The following is a 22,091-nucleotide window of genomic DNA, read 5'->3' as shown; positions in this document are numbered from 1 at the left end:
AATTTATGTTGAAGATATTTCAAATTCAGTATATCCAAATTTGGAAATAGAAAGGAGGAAAAAAAAAAAAAAAACACACACCACAAAACATTAGTCTCAAGCATTCCTTAATATTTAGCTTCATAGCCTAAATATCTGTTGTCCACCAATAACTGTGGGTTCAGTGTTCAGACCTGCAAAGGTTTTAAAACACTAGTATCTTCAAATATTTTGTTCTATAATAATTCCAAAGAAATCACTTTGAGTATCAATACAGATGACTAAACACATCAATAACCTGGTGCACACAATATAATGTGATACCAAATATGGCTTGTCTGAACAATACAAGTTTATACAAAATACTACTGTACTCAAAAGCACAAATCCGAAAGGAAACAGTAGTTAACTTAATAGAAGTTTTGATTGAGCTGTTTACAAACAAAGACTCCTTCTGTCATTGTCAGCACACTGTCAAAATGGGTACATAGAAGTCACTCACCTCATTTCTGCCATTATATCCTTATGCAAATTCTTTAATAAGAAGGTTAATTTGTTCCTGTCATGTTCTGTGGTAGACTGAAATACCATTTGCAAGGTCTTTTGCATGATCTCCAGAGTTCTGTTTTGGGACTGAGTAGAAACTTCTCTATATTGTGAGTTATCAAAAAACGCATCAATGAAGTCAACTATCTGAAGCCCAATATTGTCTGTATGCAGAGCTTCTGCTGTAGCAGTAAGATCAGCAATTACATGAAGGAGACTGTTTATTAAAACTGAACTAGCAGTATGATTATTATTCAATTTGCTGAGATGACTATCACCAAAAAATATGCCAGAGTAGTCTTCCTTAGACTTATTTTGGAATAGTTCCAGAAATTCAATAATGTCTTTGACAACCAGCAGTAAGTCACTTGATGAATTTTCATTAACCATAAGGAGAATTAGAGCATGCATTATTTTAGAATAATTTTTATTGTTACACTCACATAGAGAGCTGTTCACAATCTCTAGTATGTCTTCAAAACTTCTTAACATAGCATCTACAGATGATGTATTAAACTGCTGTGTTAAAACATCAAGAGTCATTGAAGAGGACTGCCCAGTGGCTAACCTTAGTAATTGAAACTCTTGTTCTATCACTGCAAGTAAGTGTCTAACATTAAAATTCACCAATAAATTTTCTGTGCTTGTAACTATAGGAAACCAGAAGTTCTTAAAGTTATCTGATATATTACTGTTTCCATTTAAAGCTGATAGTATCATAAGCGTTGAGTAAGTCTGGTTTCCAACAGTAGACAGTGTCATTAAAGGCTGAATTGCAGAAAGAAAAGAAAGGACAGCTTCTGTACCCAGGAGTCCAGAAACTTCACTGGTCATATTCTTAATATTAGTAAGAACAGTCTTTGTAAGTGATGTTCTTGAATGTCTGTTCAAATTTAGACCACTATAAAGACCCACCAGCTGTTCAAGAACACCTTTGGCCATCTCCATTTCTGCCACTGGCATACTGCCCAGTTTTTCCAAGATTTGTAAAGCCACTTGTCTCTTCGGTGTGGAAGAGCAATTGATTGAGTATGTGTTATTCTCCTGCAGTGGCACAGCATAGAGGGAGAGCTCATTCCAAAAATCTAGCAGCTCTTTGAGAACTGAGCCATTCACATGATGGAGCTCAGAAAACTTCAAAAGAATAGAGTTCCATTCTTTGATCTGACTAAAAAAGCAAGTCAGATTATGAGTGATATCCATCTGAAAGTCTTCCATAGTGCATGAGGAGCTGTCCTCCAGAGTGATAAGCTTGAGGTCCTTAATGAATTTGATGACTGCACTGTAACTAAGCGTAGAATTGCTATGCACAAAGTCACAAGGTTTAAAAGCAGGATCACTTTGAGGTGTTGCTGTTGTGAGAGTCCAGCAGAATGCTGCAGAAAAACAAATTGAGACCTCTGCAGATTCATTAGACATATCTGTCAGTGTCTCCAGTAACATTAGAAGACTTTCTACTTGATTGGAGAACTCCTCTTCAGTAAACACTGGCATTTTTTCTTCCTGAGTCAGTACAAAAGCATATACTTCAGTTAGTGCTTCTGTGATGTTTTCATGACCTAATCTTTCTGTAAGGCTGACCACATCAAAGAGGAGATGGACCATCTCTTCTACATCATAGAGTTCATCTTGTTCAAAAAATTGTGTTATTAGCCATAAGCCAGTCAGGTTCCAATTACACAAATTGCTCTCAAATGCATCCCACCAGTCTGCTAACATTCCTAACTCAGAGTTTTCAGTATACAAAGGTTTGATATTTGTAAAGAAGTTATCTAGGCTCCTCTGGACTTGTTTGAACTGGCTTATCAAGAACTCAACATCCATGTTCCTCATATTTTGTACCAAGGCTACCGTATGATTTAGAAACTCTTTATCGTCTCTAAACGGAAATCCAGTAATATTGAAAGACTTGAAAATTTCAAGTGCCTTCCTTACCAGTTCAATATTCAGAGCTGCTGTTTCTATTAGTTTCTGGAGAAATTTTTTTTGTTCACCTGGCAAGTTCGAGTCAAGTTTACTAATCACATCTTGAAAGAACTCCGTCAACAAACTGGTACTTTTCTCATTCATGAAAGGTTTGATCTCAATATCCAAACGAGAGGAGCTGTTTTCTTGGATTTCAAAAGTTTTCTTTTTCAGAAGAGTTTGAATTTCTGTCAAAAGTTCTAATGATGAAAGATGAACATGGTGAAAAAGATTAAGAAACATCCTTGAAGTCCTGTTAAATCCATGGTGTGACTGACTAAAATGGGTCTTATTTGGTGTATACTGTGAGTGCTCCAGTAAATCATTGACAACCATTTCTATTTGCCCTCCAGAGTTATTTAAAAGTGTAAAAACAAATTCAAGCACACTAACGTTATCTTTTACACAAAATTCAGGTAGAATAGATTTTAAAGTTTTTGCTATAATATTGAAATAAACATTTGCACAAATCAGATCAGAACCAATTAGGGAACATTCAGGAAGTATCAAATTAAAAATCAAATTAACAAAGTCCACCACGTTCATTAGTTTAGCATCCGTCTCCGTGTTTCCCAGAGATTTCAGCAGAAATAAAATATGCTTTGCACTTTCAAGATGAGGAGGTGACTTGTATTTTTCACTGAGATTACTTAATCCACGTATCCATCTGTTACAAACCTCTGCTTCGTCCACTGTACTATAAAAGTTTAGAAAGTAATTAAGATGAGATGAAAAATTTGTTTGTGAATGGCTTATGTTTTTCAGAGTATTGTCCAAAATTAGTTTGGTAATATTCTGGAAAATGCTGATACAAACCATATAGTTGCCTTCAAGTACACTTTTAAAGAAAGCAGTTGTGTCTTTTATCTCAGTGATAATAAATCCAAGTTCCTTTTGGGAGAGCTTAAGAATAGTAGAAAGGGAATTTCCAATGGAAAATACACCAGCACCCCTGTCTTCTCCCTTGGATCTTCCTGAGATGAAAGTATCAAGCCAAGAATTCAAAAACTCTCTATTAGCAAGCTTCAGCATAGATTTCTGTAATTCAGTTATCATGATTCCCATAATTTCTAAAACACTTTCTAAATTTTTACCTTTAAGCAAGCTTGTGACATCAACTTCATTGTTAAACAGGCTTTGAAGATTAGCAAGGAAAGCTTCAAAATCTTTCCAGTCATTTAAATCATCACCTCTTTCAAATATTATTTTTAATAGATTCATTGCTGCTCTTGTAGCTTCAGCAATAACCATAGCTGTATTATTGCAGAGTTGGATATGAGTTGCATTTAAAAGACTTTCAGAGAGATTTGCCAAATCACTTCTTAGACAGACAAAAAAGGTTGAATTCAAATTTAAGATTTTGGATGCTTCTTCAAAAATCTCTGTCCAGGTTTGAAGCCACATAAAAGTGCAGTGCAAAGCATAAGGCACACTTACCTTATCTCCCAAGTCTGTTATATTAGATAGAACACTGTCCAATGGAAGCAGAAATAAATTGTAAACTTCTGATGAATCATCTACAGAAGTAATGTTTGACAGATAAAAATCAATGCACCCATTATTAACCAGGCATTCTGAGGAGATATCAAGAAACTGTTCCAAATAACAAAAGGCCTCTGTTTGGAGCTCTTCGTCTATAAACAAAGTTTTAAGGCTGGTCAGAGTGTTATAAACAACTTGCATCTCTTTTTTTCCTTTATGTGCAAGAGACTGAGCCTGAAATTCTGTGTAGTTGTAAATGATTGGTAACTTTTCACAGAGAGACTTACTGGTGAAGTTCCAAAGAAGATCAAAAGTTTCAGACAGAAAATCAAAAACTTGGTCCCTATCTTGGAAATTATGCCATACTTGAAAAGATGAAATGTCTTTTGAAGTCTCATAAAGAAATGTTAACAGAGTGCTATTGCTCACAATATTTAAGAGTAGGTTATCATTCTGATACAGAGAGAAAAGTATTGGAACAAGTGAGGCCACGGTAGTACTGTTTAATTTTTGGAAGTTTTTGAAGAAATTGTGCATGATTTCTCCTAATTCTTGCACTTTATCTATAAAAGCTGAATCTGAGAGTAATAAAGAGGAGGCATTACTGACTCCATGAATTGTGCTGAAAGACACATTGACATGATCATCAGTCACTGGTCCAACCCCATGGAGATTCCCAAGGAAGTTTTCACTTAAGTGTTTTAGATGGATCAAATCATTATTTAACTCCGGCAAATCAGTTAGGATATCTTGGAGCAATAGCATACTTCTATTAAGAATTTTATTTTCTGTAACAGAAGATATAATTCTAGATAAGGTCTGCAGTACCTCGTCCTCTTCCACTTGACTCAAATGAAAGAGCCTAGAATCAAGTTCATAGAATACAACTTTTACTATATGCCAGAAAACTTCTGTCTCTTCTTTCATCCATAATCTCTGAAGAGGCTGGGAATTTTTTTGTAGCTCCTTTTGGAGTTCAGAAACTGCAAGTGAGAAATTGGTGTCAAATTCCTTCCCCCCAGCAACATTTTTCATATATATAACTGTGTTATTCAAGATATTTTTGCTTAGAGACTGGTTTGAAGAAGCTGAGAAATCAAGCATTATCATTTCTTCTATGACTTCTAGAAGATGAAAAAGATGATCCATTTCCTTTTCACCAGAAATCCATAAGTTTTCATCACTCTTCAAAAACTCTTTGAAATATGTCAAAATCCTAAAAAACAAAGCATGAGAAGTTTTAAGTTAGTTACCTAGACAGCAGACATGAATTGGCTAACTATATATTTTATAATTTTATAATATGGTCTATTTACTTAAAGAAATTTCAAATATTATTTAAATAACAGTCACAAATTAATCAGCACGAGACCTGAAATAACACAAACAATAAACACTTTGGTTTTCACAAATGTAACAAAACTCACTGAAAACTCACAGCTACATTCAAATTAAAACCCGAATGTAAGCAGCTAGGTTAAATATATGTGCATTTATCAGTAATTATAATCAAGCTTGTAAGCCACAAAGAGTCAAACACCTTTAATTTAAGTACATTACTTTTTCAGCTGCTGAAAAGAGCAAAGCTTTTATGCTCCAAAGACTCGTTCTTTTACATTATAGAAAGCATTAAAAAACTGACCAAAACCTCCAATTCTTGGTGAATTTTGAAGATTTTTTTTGGTTTATTGGAAGCCAAAACATTCCAGTTGACCAACTGATAGCTGAACACTGCTATTTTAATATCTAGAAAAAAATCCAAAACATTAAACCACAGTGAAAATTGGAATGCTCCAACTGATGTTTCCATTGTGTCGATACTATTTATCAAAAGAAAAAATGTTTACTAGCTCTGTAAGACTGGTCAAGATTGGGGTGCATGGAAAAAGGAGCATGCCAGTGCAAAGGCTTCAAGTTGAAAATACTTTCTCCTTAAATATGTTTTTTTTTAATAGTTAAAAATCCACCACACACCATTAAAAAGCTTTGTGAGAGACCTTCTGGGCCAATTATTACTGGAATGGCTTCTGTAGAAGAGAAACCAAGATATCAAGCATTGAAAAAGGAAATATTCCTCACATAGAATCTCTTTCCTAAACCTATTCAAGTCAAAGAAATACCTCTGCCTGTATAGCAAAGAAAATTCAAACAAGTCAGGTGATTTTGTTAGTACTACTGTGTAGAGAAAATAGTGCATACTCTAGTCACAGCATTCAAGATCAAATCTAAATCTTTCCCCCAGCAAATATGTCTGCATTGATCTTTATAGCAAAGTTGGGAAAGAGCAAAAAAGAAAATTGATTGAACATTCAAGATGTCAATTTGCATTCTACTCCTTAACTTCCATTTTATTTTTATTGTAGATATCAAGAATATATAAAATTTTGAAAACCCAAAACAGGAGTTCTTTACTTCTATAGCCCATTTTAATCAAACTGCTAAAGTCTCTGTCAAGTTCTGGTTGAACAAAAAGCATGACACAACCTGTTTAACAGTGGAAATATTCAAATTGTACCATTTACAAAATTCTGATTCTTCATCTTTGATTGCATTGATAGTGGTTATGTCCATTTGCTAAGTTAAAAAGGGATTGATTCAGCAGAGACCTAAGTAGCAGCATAATTAAAAATAAAGTTCAAAGTCCAGAAATGTAATTTATAAACTGTTCTTATCTATTAACAGCTATGATCACCAGCATAGCACAGCACATAGTTAATAGCAGTTAATAGTAGTGGCAGCACTCAACAATTAGTGTAAAGTTTTTTGGTGAGGGATATTTTTGGTTTTTTAAACAGAGCGATGATTACAAGTTTTCTGTATCACTGTTCATCTAGACATTAGCAGAGCTATAATGCAAGTAACTTAGTGACAAGAAGCCCCCGTAATAATACATTGGAACCATGAGGAGTCTACCACTTTGGTTACTACTGATAATACACCAGAAACTGAGATGTTCTTTAATGCTTCTGAATGACAGCAACAAAGACATATTTTCTTTGCAGGATTCTATTCCTTCCCAGCAATACTGAAAAATGACACATATTTAGTGAAAAGAGGCAGGGTATTTACATTCAAGAACTAAAAAATTCCAAAGTGGAGGTGGGATAAAGGATTTCTGGAAAATTGTTAAACAAAGAAATTATGCTGACTAGTTCAACCTTACCGTGACCAGGAAACAGATGAGGAATAATCTTGTAGGTCTTGTAGAAATGCTAAATAATGACCTAGGATGGTCTCCAAACTAAGCTTTTGTCTAGAACACAGAGCTGCTTCTAGACCATCTGTAGAGAAGAGAAAACAAAACAAAACAAAACAAACAACAACAACAAAAAAAACACACATCAAGAGGCAGATCCAAAACAGCTTTTATGAATCCATGTATGAACAACTTGATCAGTTCCCACTGAAACAACCTGAATAAGTAAGTCCTACCAGATTTAATAGAGCATGAATGTGTGCAGAAGGAGAAATATATTACGTACATTTTAAAAGAAGTGACCATGCCATTTTTATTGAAGTGTTTGATGTTATTTCTACTGTGTGATTTAAAGGAATGAAATGTACAATCAATAAGTTTCAGCTATACTTAAGGCACACCTGTATTTTACTTACAGAATTCCTTACAGAAAAATTCAAATATAATTCCTTACAGAAGAAAAAAAAAGAGAGGAAAATTAAAAAAAAAATGGAAGATACCTTTTGAATTATACATGAACTGCACAACGAGTTCAAATAAGATTAATGTTATTATACTAGAGCTCACTTAGTTCTGTACTCAGCACTGAAATGAACTTTAATATTTTTTCTTTCTTGGAATTTCAGTAAAGAGAAAGCAGTTCCGTGAAATTCACGGTTGCTTCCCAGATAACTGAAATATCTGGAACTGTAATAGATTACAAAGCCTGTACAGTCAATTCATATCTCAACAGTTTGTTTCCCAAACACAATCCTTTGATTAAAAAGTACTGCTTATTTTTGCATACATTCCATAGTTGCCCACTTACTGATGAGGTATTCAGCGCATTTCTGATTAGCTGAACAGAGGAAAAAAAAACAAAAGTGTGTTCTGAAAAACAGATCTTTAGCAAGAACAAGATCCTTCACAGGTCCCAAGAACTATCTTTAAATTAAAAAAAATTTTAAAAAAATCCATCAGTAACCTCAGTCCTTCAGAACCTGGAAATACAAGTGCACAAGCGGTCAAAACCAGAAGAATTTGGAGCATGGTGAGAATACTCAAAGGAAACAAATAGGTGATACTAGACAAGGTCATTTTTTAGAGTTGTTCAGTTCAGCCATATTGCGCCCTGCTTTCACAGAATCACAGAATCATGGAATCACAGAATGGTTGGGTTTGGAAGACACTTCTGGAGATCATCTAGTCCAACCCATCTGCTAAAGCAGGTTCGCCCAGAGCAGATCACACAGGAATGTGTCCAGGCGGGTTTTGAATGTCTCCAGAGAAGGAGACTCTACAACCTCTCTGGGCAGCCTGTTCCAGTGCTCTGGCACCCTCAAAGTAAAGAAGTTTCTCCCCATATTCAGAAGGAACCTTTGTAGCTCCACTAAAACATTGAGAACAGTAATGCAAAATATTTACTGAGAAAGAGTTTTGAAATGGAAGATCTCCCATTCCTCAGCATAAATCTCAGATATTTCAAAGTTTTCCCCATATAATAAAAAACTAGTGCATTCCAAGAAAGCCAACAGCAGATGGGTCAGGTCTTCCAGATTATCACAGGACAACTGAGATGAAAGAAATCAAGCATGAAGTCCTTGCTTAATATGAAACAATCCTAGAAATGCCTCTATTGGGTGACCAGCTAGTCTGGTCTCTTATTTATACCCTAGACTTAAGAAACCTTCCTGACAGAATACTGTAGCAAAAATAAACTCTCCAACCCATTTCAACTAGTTGGAATTTTACCAGCAGAAATGGACGCCCCAAAAATTTTCCAGCTGGCACTAAAATCACATCTATTTACTGGGGTCAGTCTCTGTATATGATAAGTTTTCATCAGTAATGATTCAGTCAGCTGGCGAATCCTAAGGCTGATGCAAACACAAACAGAAACGGGCTCACAAATGTAAAAATCATCACCTTTCCCCTTTCCAAGGAATTCCGTACTCTAAACCAAACAGGAAAACATCAGAATAAAGCTTGTGCTGTGCAATAGCTGTTTTCTCACCTGATTGACCTCCTGAGCCTGCTTCTTTGTTCATGTATTGAGCTACTTCGCACGTCCAACTGACAAAAGTTGTTAAATCCTTCCAGTATGGGTTTCCCTCAAAAGCAAAGAAAATTTCTTCAAGTGTATTATTAATTCTGAAATGGCACAGAAAACAAGGCTACCGTGATTAAACCAGTGATTTCTTTCAAAGTCAAATTAGCTTGTGAACATGTGCCATTTTTCTGTAAATCTCTAGCTAAATTCTATTGCTACTTTATGCATACAGATAGTCCTATTGACTTAAGAAAGAACTGAGGCAGGCAGCGAAAGAAATCAGCAGCATAGCTATTACATCACTCTAAGAACAGGCAGACTTTACTACACAGGTTTGTCAACAGAAAAAAAAATGGTGTTTTGGTTCAAAAAGTAGCATTTTAAAACTGAAAAAAATAGCAAGAAATGTTTCTTTTTCTCTTGAAATACACGTTTGCATTGAAAAATCATTGCTTTATCCCTGAAGAACAAACAAAACAAAACAACAACAAAACACCTCACCTAAAAATAACACTGAGCTTTCTTGCTCCTCAATGTTACTTAAATACAAGCCTCTATTCCCAGGGGCCTTTTAGCTCAACCAGTGTTTTTGATGCTCAAAAAAGGAAACGTAATCACCAGTCCTGCTGGTGATTTCATAGTCATTTAGAAATATGGAGGAAGGGAAGGCAATCAACCGTTGACCAACAGCAAAAGGGACAGGAAAAAGGACATACATTTTCTAGCGCCTAAGGTGTTATTAATATTTGTGGATTTAATCCCTTCCGCCAATGCAGCTTGTGGAATTTCTGACAGATTCTTGAATGCCTGGAACTAATAGTTTTACTGCTTTAATAACAAACTCTTCTGTCAAGTTTCTCATATGTATAAGTAGATAGTTATCTTCTATAGAGGTTTAAGTTTGTGACCTAGGACATCTGTCGAGTATAAAGGCAATTTCACATTAAATGCATTTGGCTCACGGTTAACATTGCCAAGCAAGAATAGTAAAAGCCTATCCCATTTCAAAGCACTTACCTGATATACAGATTTGATTCTAATATACTCTGATTTAACATCTTCAAAGCTTGAAATCAGTAGAATTACTGAGTCATTGCAAATTACAATCAGCTTAAAAAGATTAATAGATTTTCTGCCCAAATAAAGGAACAATGACCACTTGATGTGTTCAGAAAGCAACATGAGGCCGCAATACCCCTCCCAGTGCACTTCCTAACTCCTCTCTAACATTTTCCTGCATCTCCCAGGACTCTTTCAGTTCCCAAGCACCCTGAGCAGCACAGTGCCAGAGAGGTATGTACCAGGAAGCAGGCTGTAGAAGATGTTTGGATATGAGAAGGTAAAAAGAGAGAATAGGCTTTTAGAGTCCTAGACACCTGCCTAACCTCAGCCTATTTCCTGCCTTCCCCTCCCTAATACTAATACTACTGAAAAAAACAAATCAACCTTTTCTTTCCTGTTTGTGCTTAAAGAAAATTTTTAACACTGGGTGGTAATCAAAAGCAAAAACCAGGGTTTTAACATTTTTATCTATTAAGTTCCTGGTTATAATACCTTAAACCAGGTTGGTACCATTCAGGACCTTTATGCATTAAAAGGTATACAAGATACATACAGTGAGAAGAGAAGCCGTTCCTGACAAGAGCTGAAATGGACATCCTCCTCAGATGGTGTCTCTGTGCTCAGCGATTGATTCGTTTCACAATAATAAGCATAATTTTTGGTTAGCTGTTCTTCTATTTCTTTCCATCCCATATAATCCTCCATTATTGAATCTGGCAGGCTCTGTCGTCCCCGAGTTACTTTCTGCAGAAGCAGGATCTTTGGCATTAAAGAAAGCAATATTTGAAACCAGTAATATGGAAACTCAACTGAGACTTTGGCCCTGCTCGTTATATTTGGAATACTGATGATATTGAAATCCAACATAGGATGGATTAAATGAGCAGCCTTTCAAATCACCTCATTTTTTTCTGGAAGACACAGCTCCTTAGCACATATAAAATGTCATATCGACCAAAGAGACTCTGCAGGACCACTTGTGCCTTGCCCCAGGCACATTTTAATCAGTTTAAATAATCAGCTACCTTCCACTTATTGATAGCAAACACTAAGTAGCAAGCTACAACCCCTGCTAAGTTATTTCATTTTGTAATAGTAATATAAGTAAGGCACTGCAAGCTTTAAACATGAAAAGAATTCAGAAATACTTACAGATTCATTTAGTGACTGGACCTCATTACTTAGCTTGAACATCACCTCTGAGCCATTGCCAGGGCACACATATATTGCTAAAATATCAATGTCATCTGAGCCCTGTGGAAGTCTCAGGGTCTTCTCAAACATTGTAAGCACATCATTGCATATAAAGGAAGCATTGCTCATCAACATCTAAAATTTAATAAATATACTGTCATTTTAAAAATGAACTTGGACTGAAGGATCAGATTAAGTTCATACTTCAAATTAATCCTCAATATGAAATGTCAAAAGACAAAAAAGTACAAAGTAAAGATGGACCAAAATGTTGCTGAATAAAAAGTGAAATGCTCTACTTAGCAAGTACTTTTTATTGCCCAAAATAAGCCTCTACAGTTTTATGCAAATTCATATACAAACATTAAATAACAACATACCTGTTTTATCTCCACAAAAAGCTTTCTGATGTCTAGATGAATTAATCCATCTCTTTGGGCAAAGGGAATAAGCTTTCTCAGCCTATACAAAACTCCTGTAAGACATTTCCCCCACACACCCCATAGAAAAAAATATTTAATCTACAGAATAATTGAAGGACAGTATAGTAAGCAGCATTCTTCTGGGAGAGAAAACTGTGCATGATATGGTTTAAAAATACAGTAGGCATTAATGTTCCACTTTGGCTTATGTGACACCCCTGCCCAAAGCACTCTCGTTTTGCAGAAAATATGTACACAGTTGAACTCTGCATTCCCACAGAGCAAAGACTGCTTCCTTCCTGCACCACCACTGAAAAAGGCTCATCAAGACAAGGCAGAAAGAAGAAACCAATTTTCTTACACCAGCAAAAGCATGATGCTTTTGCAGTTATATTGGAGTAGCTGCAATGACTTCAGTGAGGATTCATGATTTTCAGGAAAGGAAAATGAGGTCCTGTGTGGGCTTCTAGCTATAAATGCTGTAAATAAACTTGGACTCTTTCCATGGCTAGCTGTTGATTTAGCCAGTAATTTTTTCTGAGATATGGAAAGGTGGTTTCATTCCTGGAGGTCCAAAGCAAAACTAATCTCTCTGCTCTCAAATAAAAGACAACCACAGAAATGTTACCAGGTTACATTAGGGAGTTGCCAAATCCAGTATCCCTACCGAAGTGAGGTTGCCGTAGCTCCGTGCCCCCAGGTCCAGCTGGCAGCAAGGCTGGGCTGGTAGGCACACAAGCCAACACGCACATAGTAAATGCACATGGCTGGCCACACAGGTCAACACAGACCAACACACGCAGCACTCATATACACACAAATGGCACCAAGGCCCTCATCCTGTTCCCCTCCCTGGGTGGTCAGGATGGTCTGTTCCAGGGAATCCATATGTGTATATATACATAGCATGGATCCCACTCCAGCAGCTATGCCCAGACACCCAGTCTGCCCAGCGTCTGCCCCCAAATCCCAGCCTCCCCCCCACGTCGCTGGCACCTGGGCATTTGAGCCCTCGAGGCTGGAGCCCCACTCCAGCTTCTGGTCCAGGTGTGCTTGCTCGCACACAGAGTGGATCCCTGCAATAAGTGCTCTTGGACACTCGGTCCATCTAGCAGCTCTTCCTGTGCCCTCAGCCCTCCCCAGCTGCCTCATACATAGGAGGTACACAAGCAGGCCTCTCAGTTGTCACCCAGACCCCACGGTTTCTCTGGTGCTGTCCTGGAGCTCCTGGTTCCTCCAAGAGCTGACTGCTCCTCACCGCCAGAGAACCGCACACCCAGGCCGCCTCACCCACGCTGCAGCTATCCCAGCCTGATATTCACTAGCAAACTTGCGCTAATAAACTGATCCTCCCTCAGTCCAGTTTCTGGCACCACAGACACACAGGTCCCACATCATTTGCTGGCTCTTGATTTCACTCACTCCAGTCCACCCAGTTGTTGCTACGGGCCCCTGTACATCCTGCTGTCTGACCACAGTTGCTGCACACAGCCCCCCATACACACAGCTGTAGATAGAATAAAGAGTCTTCACACAGGAAAAGAGTTAGAAACGGAGTTTAGTGAGAAGGCTGGACAGCCAGCAATGGTCAGGTGCAGGGCATGGCCAGGAAAGCTTATTGAACAGCCCTTTTCATCGCCTTATTTCTATTTTCTTCTCGTGCTTGTTCTTCCCCAAACCACCTAGATCACTTCCTTTCCCTGCCTTTGATTCCTCTTCCAAACCTTCCATTCTAAGTCTTGTACAATCCCAAAATGCTCTTTCCATGCTTCCTGTAATGAGCCTCATACCCGTAGCACAGGGGTGTCAAACTCATTCCCATTTATACTGAAATGGCACAGAAATATAAATGTCCAGTCCTAAAATTACATTCGGCCCTTTGAAGGCAACCGAGAGGCTGATGTGGCCCCCAGTGAGAATGAGTTTGACACTCCTGCCACAGGTGGTAATCCAGCCTTGAAGGATCCATGACAGGGTACCATTTGGGTTCTCCCGCTTGCCACTGTTCCTCTATACTCCTTTGTGTGGATGGAGATGAGCATTTTACCACATAAGCTGACAGAGCAGATGCCCAGCTGTAGCAAATCAGTATAAATCCACCGTCATGAAGCAAGGTATACTGGTGTACAGTACACAGGTGAAATTGTGTAGCATGCTTCATATCAACCCATCCTAAAAAGGAGACTATAGAAACTATCCTGATGTTTCGGAGGTGTCCGGCACATTTGGGCACACAAGTAAATTCAGGACAAAATTTGTGCTTTTAATATATTGTTTGTTCTTTAAAGTCATATGCAAATATCAAGTAATTTAAAATCATAAGTTTCCCCAAAACGACCAGTTTTTTTCACATACTTAATTACAACTGAGTAGTACAAGTGTTCTTCCTATATACACCCACATTATAGTATTGCAGGTGTCCAGTAGAAGGTTTCACAGAAAGATATCTTGTCCCTTTTCCTTCTTTTTTTTTTCTTTTTTGATCCTGCTCTGTGTGGACCTTATAATATGATTATATTGCTGACCAGCTCCTGGATATCACGGTGCTGAACATCACGCAATCTGAGTCCTAGCATCCTAGCACACTGTATAATATTATAATGTATTCCAAATCTGAAAATCACAATTGCTGAACAGACATGTTTACAAGAACTTCATGGGAGTTAGTTCATCTTATTCAGTCAAACTGCTGAAAACAGATCCAGTTCCCTAACTTCTTGTAAAAAACACCTCCACTGACCCCGAGTTCTTCAATATTGTCCCCTGTTCTCCAGGAATGACATCTTCCACTTCCTTCACCATCAGCCTAGCTTTGTGTCCAAAAGCATAGCCCCTAGAGAAAGAAGCACCATGCCTCTGTGCTTCACAGTCCTCAATAAAGTCCTTATTTAATGAGATCAGAAAATCCATATATCCAGCTCAACATTTTGCATCATTTGCAATGAGCAGCCAGAAAAGTCAAGATGCATCTAAATCTAAAACCAAGACTTTTTGTTGACATATACATGACTGATAGTGTCAGAAACTTCTCAGGCATTGATAATTTTAATTTTTATTAAACAGGCTCTTCTTCTTGAGTTAGATCTTTAAACAGCAGCCACATCAGCATACATCATCATATAGTATGCCTAAGGAAATTGATCATTTCTGATAAGAAGTGAAAACAGGTGTTATCTCGTGTTCCATCACTAAGGGAAGCAAAATTTTAGGAATTCAAAAGCTGCTGTAAATATCTAAGTGTGACATGTATTACAGAGCCCAAGTGCCTTCCTAGAGGTAGAATGTTATCCATTTCCCATGTTATTTCACGGAAGTAATTTGAGTGCTAGTGACGAGTAACCACAGTGCAGCTTTACCTTCAGTGAAGTATAAATACTGTCCTACTACGTTCCTTACAGCTCCATCTACCAGAAGCAATCTCTTTGTAACAGGCCACTGAGGTACACCCTGAAGTACAGACTGCATTGTCTCCAGGTGCAGGATTCTGTAATCAAAAGAGAGAGAGCACAGAAACACTGCGTACTACAAATAAAAAGGTAAAGTTGCTGAAAAATTATGGGATTTTTGTTGTTGTTGTGCAGTCACTATATCATCTACTTTGTAGTTTCTTAAAACAGCAGCAATATGGCAGGTTACTCTTGTAAAAATAACTAAATTCAAAAATGTACTACTAAATTATTGAACAATTTGGCTGCAGTCTCTCTCTTAACAGTAGGCGATGAATTTTATACAAATCTTGGCAAACTAAGGAAACAACAGCAAAAACAAAACAAAGAACCCCTCTGACTCTCAGCATTCACTGATCGGTCTCCCAGGTGAGAAGTACAACTTATTTTCATGGACAAGTCTACTTCTTTTCAGACTAATTTACCTGAAGGCCAAAACCATTAAAGTTATGGAAGATTTACACACAAAATAATCTCCTTTCCTCCCCTTTGCAGGAAAAAGAAAAAAAAAAATAAAAAAGGAGAAGTTTCCCATTAAAAAGTTCATTTTCTATCAAGCCACTTACTGTACCAAAACAAATGCTTCTGCACACTTAAAGGGGGAAAACGAGGTAGTGGCTGCTATTCCACCAGCAACTGTTAGCTTAAGCATACCAGTTATACAGCTGTTTATAATCCCATATCAGTTCATTTACTTAAGAAACTTTTGTGTGTGTGTGTGTCCCTGTTCCAAACAGATTTGTTTGGAAATGGAAAAAGGCCATTTTATAAGTTAATTAAAACAGTGACAAATTCAGAACCAAAGACATTGCCTGATCACTTCCCACTTGGGGCTGTGCTGTATTAAAGCACTTTGTATCTTTCAGATTTATCCTTAGGTGTTGGTTTGTATAGTGTGGATCATACCTCCTCCAATGGAGGACATTTCAACAAGTAGAGCTATTACAAGCAACGTCAAATTGAGGCCAATACAAGTCATCCGATGTGCAGTTAGAAAGAAGTATCAGTTCCTATTCTCTGCCATTGACTTTTCATGGTGCTCTGCCAACTCTGACAGACATTAACTCCCTGTATCTACAACTTTTAAGTCCTGTGTAGAACCTTCCAGATCACAGAATCATAGAATCACTTCAGTTAGAAGAGATCCTCAGGATCATTGAATCCAACCATAACCTAACCAACTCTAGCACTAAACCATGTCCCTAAGAACCTCGTCTAAACACCTTTTAAACACCTCCAGGGATGGTGACTCCACCACTTCCCTGGGCAGCCTGTTCCAATGCCTGACAATCCTTTCTGTGAAGAATTTTTTCCTAATATCCAATCTGAATCTCCCTGGCGCCTTTTCTTCAGGCTAAACAGCCCCAGTTCCCTCAGCTGCTCCTCATCAGACTTGTGCTCCAGGCCTCTCACCAGCTTCATCGCCTTCCTCTGCACTCTCTCCAGCACCTCAATGTCCTTCTTATGACGAGGGGCCCAAAAATCATTTATAGAGATCATTTGTAAAAAGTCTCTTTTTTTTTTTAATAGATAGGGATACAGAGCTGTTAAACCAACTTATTTTGCATAAATCACCCAAAAAGTTGTCTTATTTTTATTTTAAAACGTAAACTGCGAATCAGAATACCTGAAACTAAAGCACAGCCAATCTTTACAAGCTTGTGGTTGCACTTGTGCTGAAATGGGAATTGAAGGTGTTTCCCAAGTTACAACAGAATAGATTTCTACTAGAGTAGTGACCAACTGCTAAAAGAATAACTCCGTTGTACAGGGAGATTTGGACCACTTCAACAAAACAATTCATTCTGAATAAGTACAGAACTTATAGCCATGTCTTCATATAAACTGCTTACATTTGCATTAAGTGATAAGCCAAATGGGGAACTTGAAACTCTAAGAAAAGTTCAAAACATTAAAAGAAATCTTAGCCCCATAGCGCCCTAGATAAGAATGGAAACTACATCTGTATATAAACACATAGCATTACATTGTAATTCTGTTCTGCATAGTAGGCTTCTGTTCCAAGGTCTCCTGCACAAACTAACATGAGTATGACTCCTACAACAAAAATCCAAAGTATTTTAAATGGACTTGCTGTACATGAGTAGATTGATCCTATAACATACATCCATGAGAAGCACTGCTGTGTCACAGTAACTACTCGTGGGAATTAGACTTTGCAGAACAAGATACAGAATTCAGGTCCTAGTTCAAAATGCTTAATTATACACAGCTGCTGATTCCTATGAGTCCTGATCATGTACTTGGGTCCTCTATTGAACCTGTAAGTAGCTATACACTGAATCAGAGATTTAATTTCTTTTTCAGAATGTATAAGCATCAGGACAATTATTTGACTGTACATGAGGTTTTGAATTACAGAATAAAAAATAAAACCACAAAACAGACAAAAATCAGAAATCAATTAAACGTAATGTGAAAATATTCAAGTTGATCTGAACTTTATAAGACAAGATGCAGAAAGATAACTTACAGATCATGAGATGCAGTATATCCTTCTGAAAAGTAGGCATCTGATTTCTTATTCCGTTGCTGAATCAGAGTATTTATCTCCGAAAAAAGTTTCTCAGCTTCCCTGTCATCTAGGAACTGAGACATTAAATCAGCTGTTTTTCCAAGTTCCAAAAGGAGTTTCTGAAATAGTCTACTGCTGCTGAACCATTGCTCTAATACCTAGCAAATTGAATGCAAAATAGAATGCACCTTATTAGAGAATTAAAGTTTTCTTATATAGACAACACACAGAATTTGCATGTTTTAGAAAAATAAATAAATAAACAAACAATTATAGTAAAATTTCTGCCTGACACTGTGTCCAGACTCTGAAATCACTGGCCTCACAAAGGTTGATTTTCAATGCAGTTTGGACTGATCTGCAAGTTTGCAATATAACATGTTACAACATGCAGAGAACTAACATCCTATGCTGTGCTGTCCTTGCCCAAAGACCCAGAAATGGTAAAAAGGTGGCCTGAGACTGAACCCAGCCAAGAGGAGACCTTCATAGTCAATTACTCAGGCTTGCTTTCCCTTACAGAACATCTGTCTACACTACCAACATTATGGAAGGCAGCAGCCTCAACATTTTTGAGGCCTCATTACACAAAGGGACGGAGATAGAGCCTGCATGCTCCCACTGTGTAGCCTAGAATAAGGCACATGAAGGCCTGGCCAAACCTGCTGACTCCTCTCCTTTCCTCCACCATTATGGTTTTTAGTGCCAACTGGTTATAACAGATTTTTACTATAATCATAGAATCATAAAATCCTTCCGGTTGGAAGAGATCCTCAAAATCATTGTGTCCAACCATAACCTAACCTAACTCTAGCACTAAACCATGTCCCTAAGAACCTCATCTAAACACCTTTTAAACACCTCCAGGGATGGTGACTCCACCACTTCCCTGGGCAGCCTGTTCCGATGCCTGACAACCCTTTCCGTGAAGATTTTTTTTCCTAATATCCAATCTAAACCTCCCCTGGCACAACTTGAGGCCATTTCCTCTTGCCCTATCACTTGCTACTTGGGAGAAGAGACTAACACCCTCCATGCTACAACCTCCTTTCAGGTAGTTGTAGACAGCGATAAGGTCTCCCCCGAATCTCCTTTTCTCCAGGCTAAACAGCCTCAGTTCCCTCAGCTGCTCCTCATCAGACCTGTAATATAAGAGATGTCTTGTTCACCAAGGGAATTCTCAGTGGCCAGCAGCTTACAGTACTTCAACTTGCCATCATAAGGATGTCAGGTCTTGCAAAGAATTTGAAAATCATGGCTGAAATTATTACTGGATTTTCCTATTGCTACAATAGGAATTAGTACATTCATTTTGGCAATCACATTATATTATTATTTCAAGTCATCATACATCAGTGAAACCTTTATCAAGAGAGAAAACGAAAGCTACATTTTTGAGGAAATACACAATAAGCTCTACATGCTTTCTTTAGATGATATTGCAAACACCTCCAGAGCAGATTGATACACCAATAACATTTTTTAATGGGGGGAAAAAAAAACCAAAACCACAACAAAATACAGCAAACAAACAAACAAAAACCCCACACCATATTTCAGTGGAAAAACAAACACCAGCATTAAGGTGGCTAGGTAAGTATTTTCCTTAGGAAGCATCTGAATGGTTTATCCTTTTCTTCACGTAACTATACATATGTCCTCATAGAGACTGCATGCCAAGTTGCTCTTCCAGAGCATAATTTTAAGAAGCTATACTGGAGGTTTACTCTCATCCCCTTCAACATGCTTCAGCCACTATTGCAGACATAGCAGAGGGGAATTAAAAAGAAATTAATTATATACTATATCAGTGGATGCCTGTAGTCTGCTTTCACTTTTGCCCAAAATTAGGCTCAGGTGGGACAGTAAATGGGTTTTCCTTCTGTCAAGACTCTGCAGTGCAGTATATTTCACTATATACCCTATTAGATTTCAAATCTTTATTTGAGTTAATAAGAAAATGTGATTAAGTAGACACATGATGATAGATTATACTTGCACTGCAATGATACTTCATAAGGATCACTTTGTCTTCTTAGCAATATGAAAAATGTTAATGACAGTAACATTTAATAGCTAACTTAGATCTTTCAACTGAGTTACTGTTGGCAGCCTACATGCAAAAATTAGAAATTTAATCTATTAATTTATGAAAGTGTACCTGTGCATAAAGTCTGAGCTTGCTGACAGTATGAACAAGATACATTTTGGCCTCATGCCATGCAGAATTACATCCTTCTTCATTACTCTCTTTGTTTGCTTCGTTTCCTGGCACACTGGACAGAGCAGAGCACACAAACTGCTCCAGTGTCTCTCCTGTGGGAATCTGGCAGGGACATAAGGAAATGATGAGCATCTCAAGAGAGCTGTTGAGTGTTATCTCTGCTATCGGCTTACTTATCTGATGAAAAGAAAAGAATATTACATGGCCTCCTTCAGTGAGAACAAAGCCCATTTAACGCAGCCACATATTTTGGGGCATGTACTTCAAAGTACTCCACATACAGAGTGCTGTATAAAATACCACTGAACTCATTAGTGTTCTCATACATCAGGCAACATGATAACGCATATGCGCAGCTACATCAATGCTGCTACTCCTACAGTAATTTGCAGGCTGGTGCTGAACTAACTTAACAATGATACAGTACACCTACACTAGAATTTTGCACTAGCATAGCAAAGCAACTTCACAAATATAAAAATTACTGGAGTAAAAAGCATTCAGTACAATGGTACATTTCAACCAATGATTGCATGCAGCAGACTAGTTTTAAACTGAAGTTGGCAGGTTTCATCAGTATGGCCAAGAGGGCAGAATTTTTTCCTCATAGCCTGACTTCTAGATTTTTTGTTGAAAGATTTATTATTCCCAAACACATAAATTTTATTAAAGCGTACAAAAATAATTTAGCACATTTCAATTCTCCCTATTAATGTCTTTTTGACATACTTTACATCCTAACTCCTTTCAACTGTGACTAGAAAATTTATTAAAAGTTTTGCAGATGTTTTGACACCAAATGAGCTGGGGCATTACATACAGAATTTAAATGCTCGGAATAGACATTGTTCAGGCTTCCATATTTCTCTTCATGCTTTTTGAGGGTCTTGAATACCCTAACAAAACCACATAATATCAAGATATTAGTTTATACTAAAAATAGCTAGCAAGTGAGTTGCTTGGGATTATACACCCAACCATAGCTAACTGGCTGCAGTCAAAGTCTGTTGAGTTATCATACTGGCCATCACTGATATTTCATTAAAAGGCCATTCAGAAGTCAAATTTTTTTATGATTTGCCCATTTGTGTAAATCAGCTGTTTTTATAATGAGCTCTTCTGGAGTACAACACTAGACTGTACCTGGCAAAGAGCAAACAGATTTCAGACAAATACCAGCATACTCTATTCAAAAACTGTGCACTGTAGTAGAAATTCAAAATATGTTTCAAGTTTTCCATAGTTCAAACCAGACTGTCACAACAGCTTACTTTTGTCTAGAAGAAAGTTTAGAAAACCCTCCCTGAGAAAAGAGATTTTCTTCAAAATTTGACACATTGCTGGTATCTTTGAATAGCCCCAGTAAAACAACTGTCAAATATATTCACATCAAGACTGCACAACCGAGAAGGACTCTTGATGTGCCTTAATTTATACACAGAAAAGACAGGTACTCTTTGTCCAGCAAACTAGATGAAAAACGTTACCTGCCAAATTAATCCAGCCAGCTTCAAATCTAGCATCTATTTTAAAAGCTTAGTGGAACAAAACCCAAAATTCTCTACAGGACTGGATAATAAACTCAGGACTTTGCCTTACCCAGTGGTGACTTCAGAGAAGCATAAATTCAGTAATGTACACAACTAGACCTATCAGCATGATCATGTGCAGAAATTCCAGCTGAAGCTAAATGTATTAATTTTGACGAGAATGAAGCCAGGGTATCTAGCAGTCTCGTAGCTGCTTCACAAACCTAAGATATGACTATAGCTTCTGTAAGGCAGGAAAGATCATTTCAGGGTACAAATAAAAACAAAGATGAAAGGGAGAGAGTAGTTCACCTTTGTTAATTGTGCTGTGTAACTTAGCAGCTTCTCAACACGAAGATCATCAAAACCAAACTGGGATTCAAGTTCTGCTCTCACAGCATTTGGATTCCACAAAACATCCCCAAGAGAAAGATTATACTGAAAACCTGGGAAAAAAAAATAAAACAAACAAACAAACGAA

The 22,091-nt window shown here is 37.5% G+C and overlaps 1 protein-coding gene across 1 annotated transcript in view; it reads right to left on the bottom strand.

Annotated features, from left to right (window-relative positions):
- ABCA13 (ATP binding cassette subfamily A member 13) overlaps positions 1-22,091 on the bottom strand; it is a 190,392-nt gene that overhangs the window by 144,623 nt on the left and 23,678 nt on the right. Inside the window, 10 exon segments of the mRNA XM_065629402.1 lie at positions 482-5,188; positions 7,136-7,253; positions 9,162-9,298; positions 10,813-11,018; positions 11,412-11,588; positions 11,834-11,928; positions 15,232-15,359; positions 17,816-18,015; positions 20,019-20,183; positions 21,923-22,056. Of these exon segments, the coding sequence (XP_065485474.1) occupies positions 482-5,188; positions 7,136-7,253; positions 9,162-9,298; positions 10,813-11,018; positions 11,412-11,588; positions 11,834-11,928; positions 15,232-15,359; positions 17,816-18,015; positions 20,019-20,183; positions 21,923-22,056 (6,067 nt within the window).

The sequence above is a fragment of the Caloenas nicobarica genome, chromosome 2, assembly GCF_036013445.1.
Source record: "Caloenas nicobarica isolate bCalNic1 chromosome 2, bCalNic1.hap1, whole genome shotgun sequence".
Lineage (NCBI taxonomy): Eukaryota > Metazoa > Chordata > Aves > Columbiformes > Columbidae > Caloenas > Caloenas nicobarica.
This window is presented reverse-complemented; position numbering and strand designations above follow the sequence as displayed.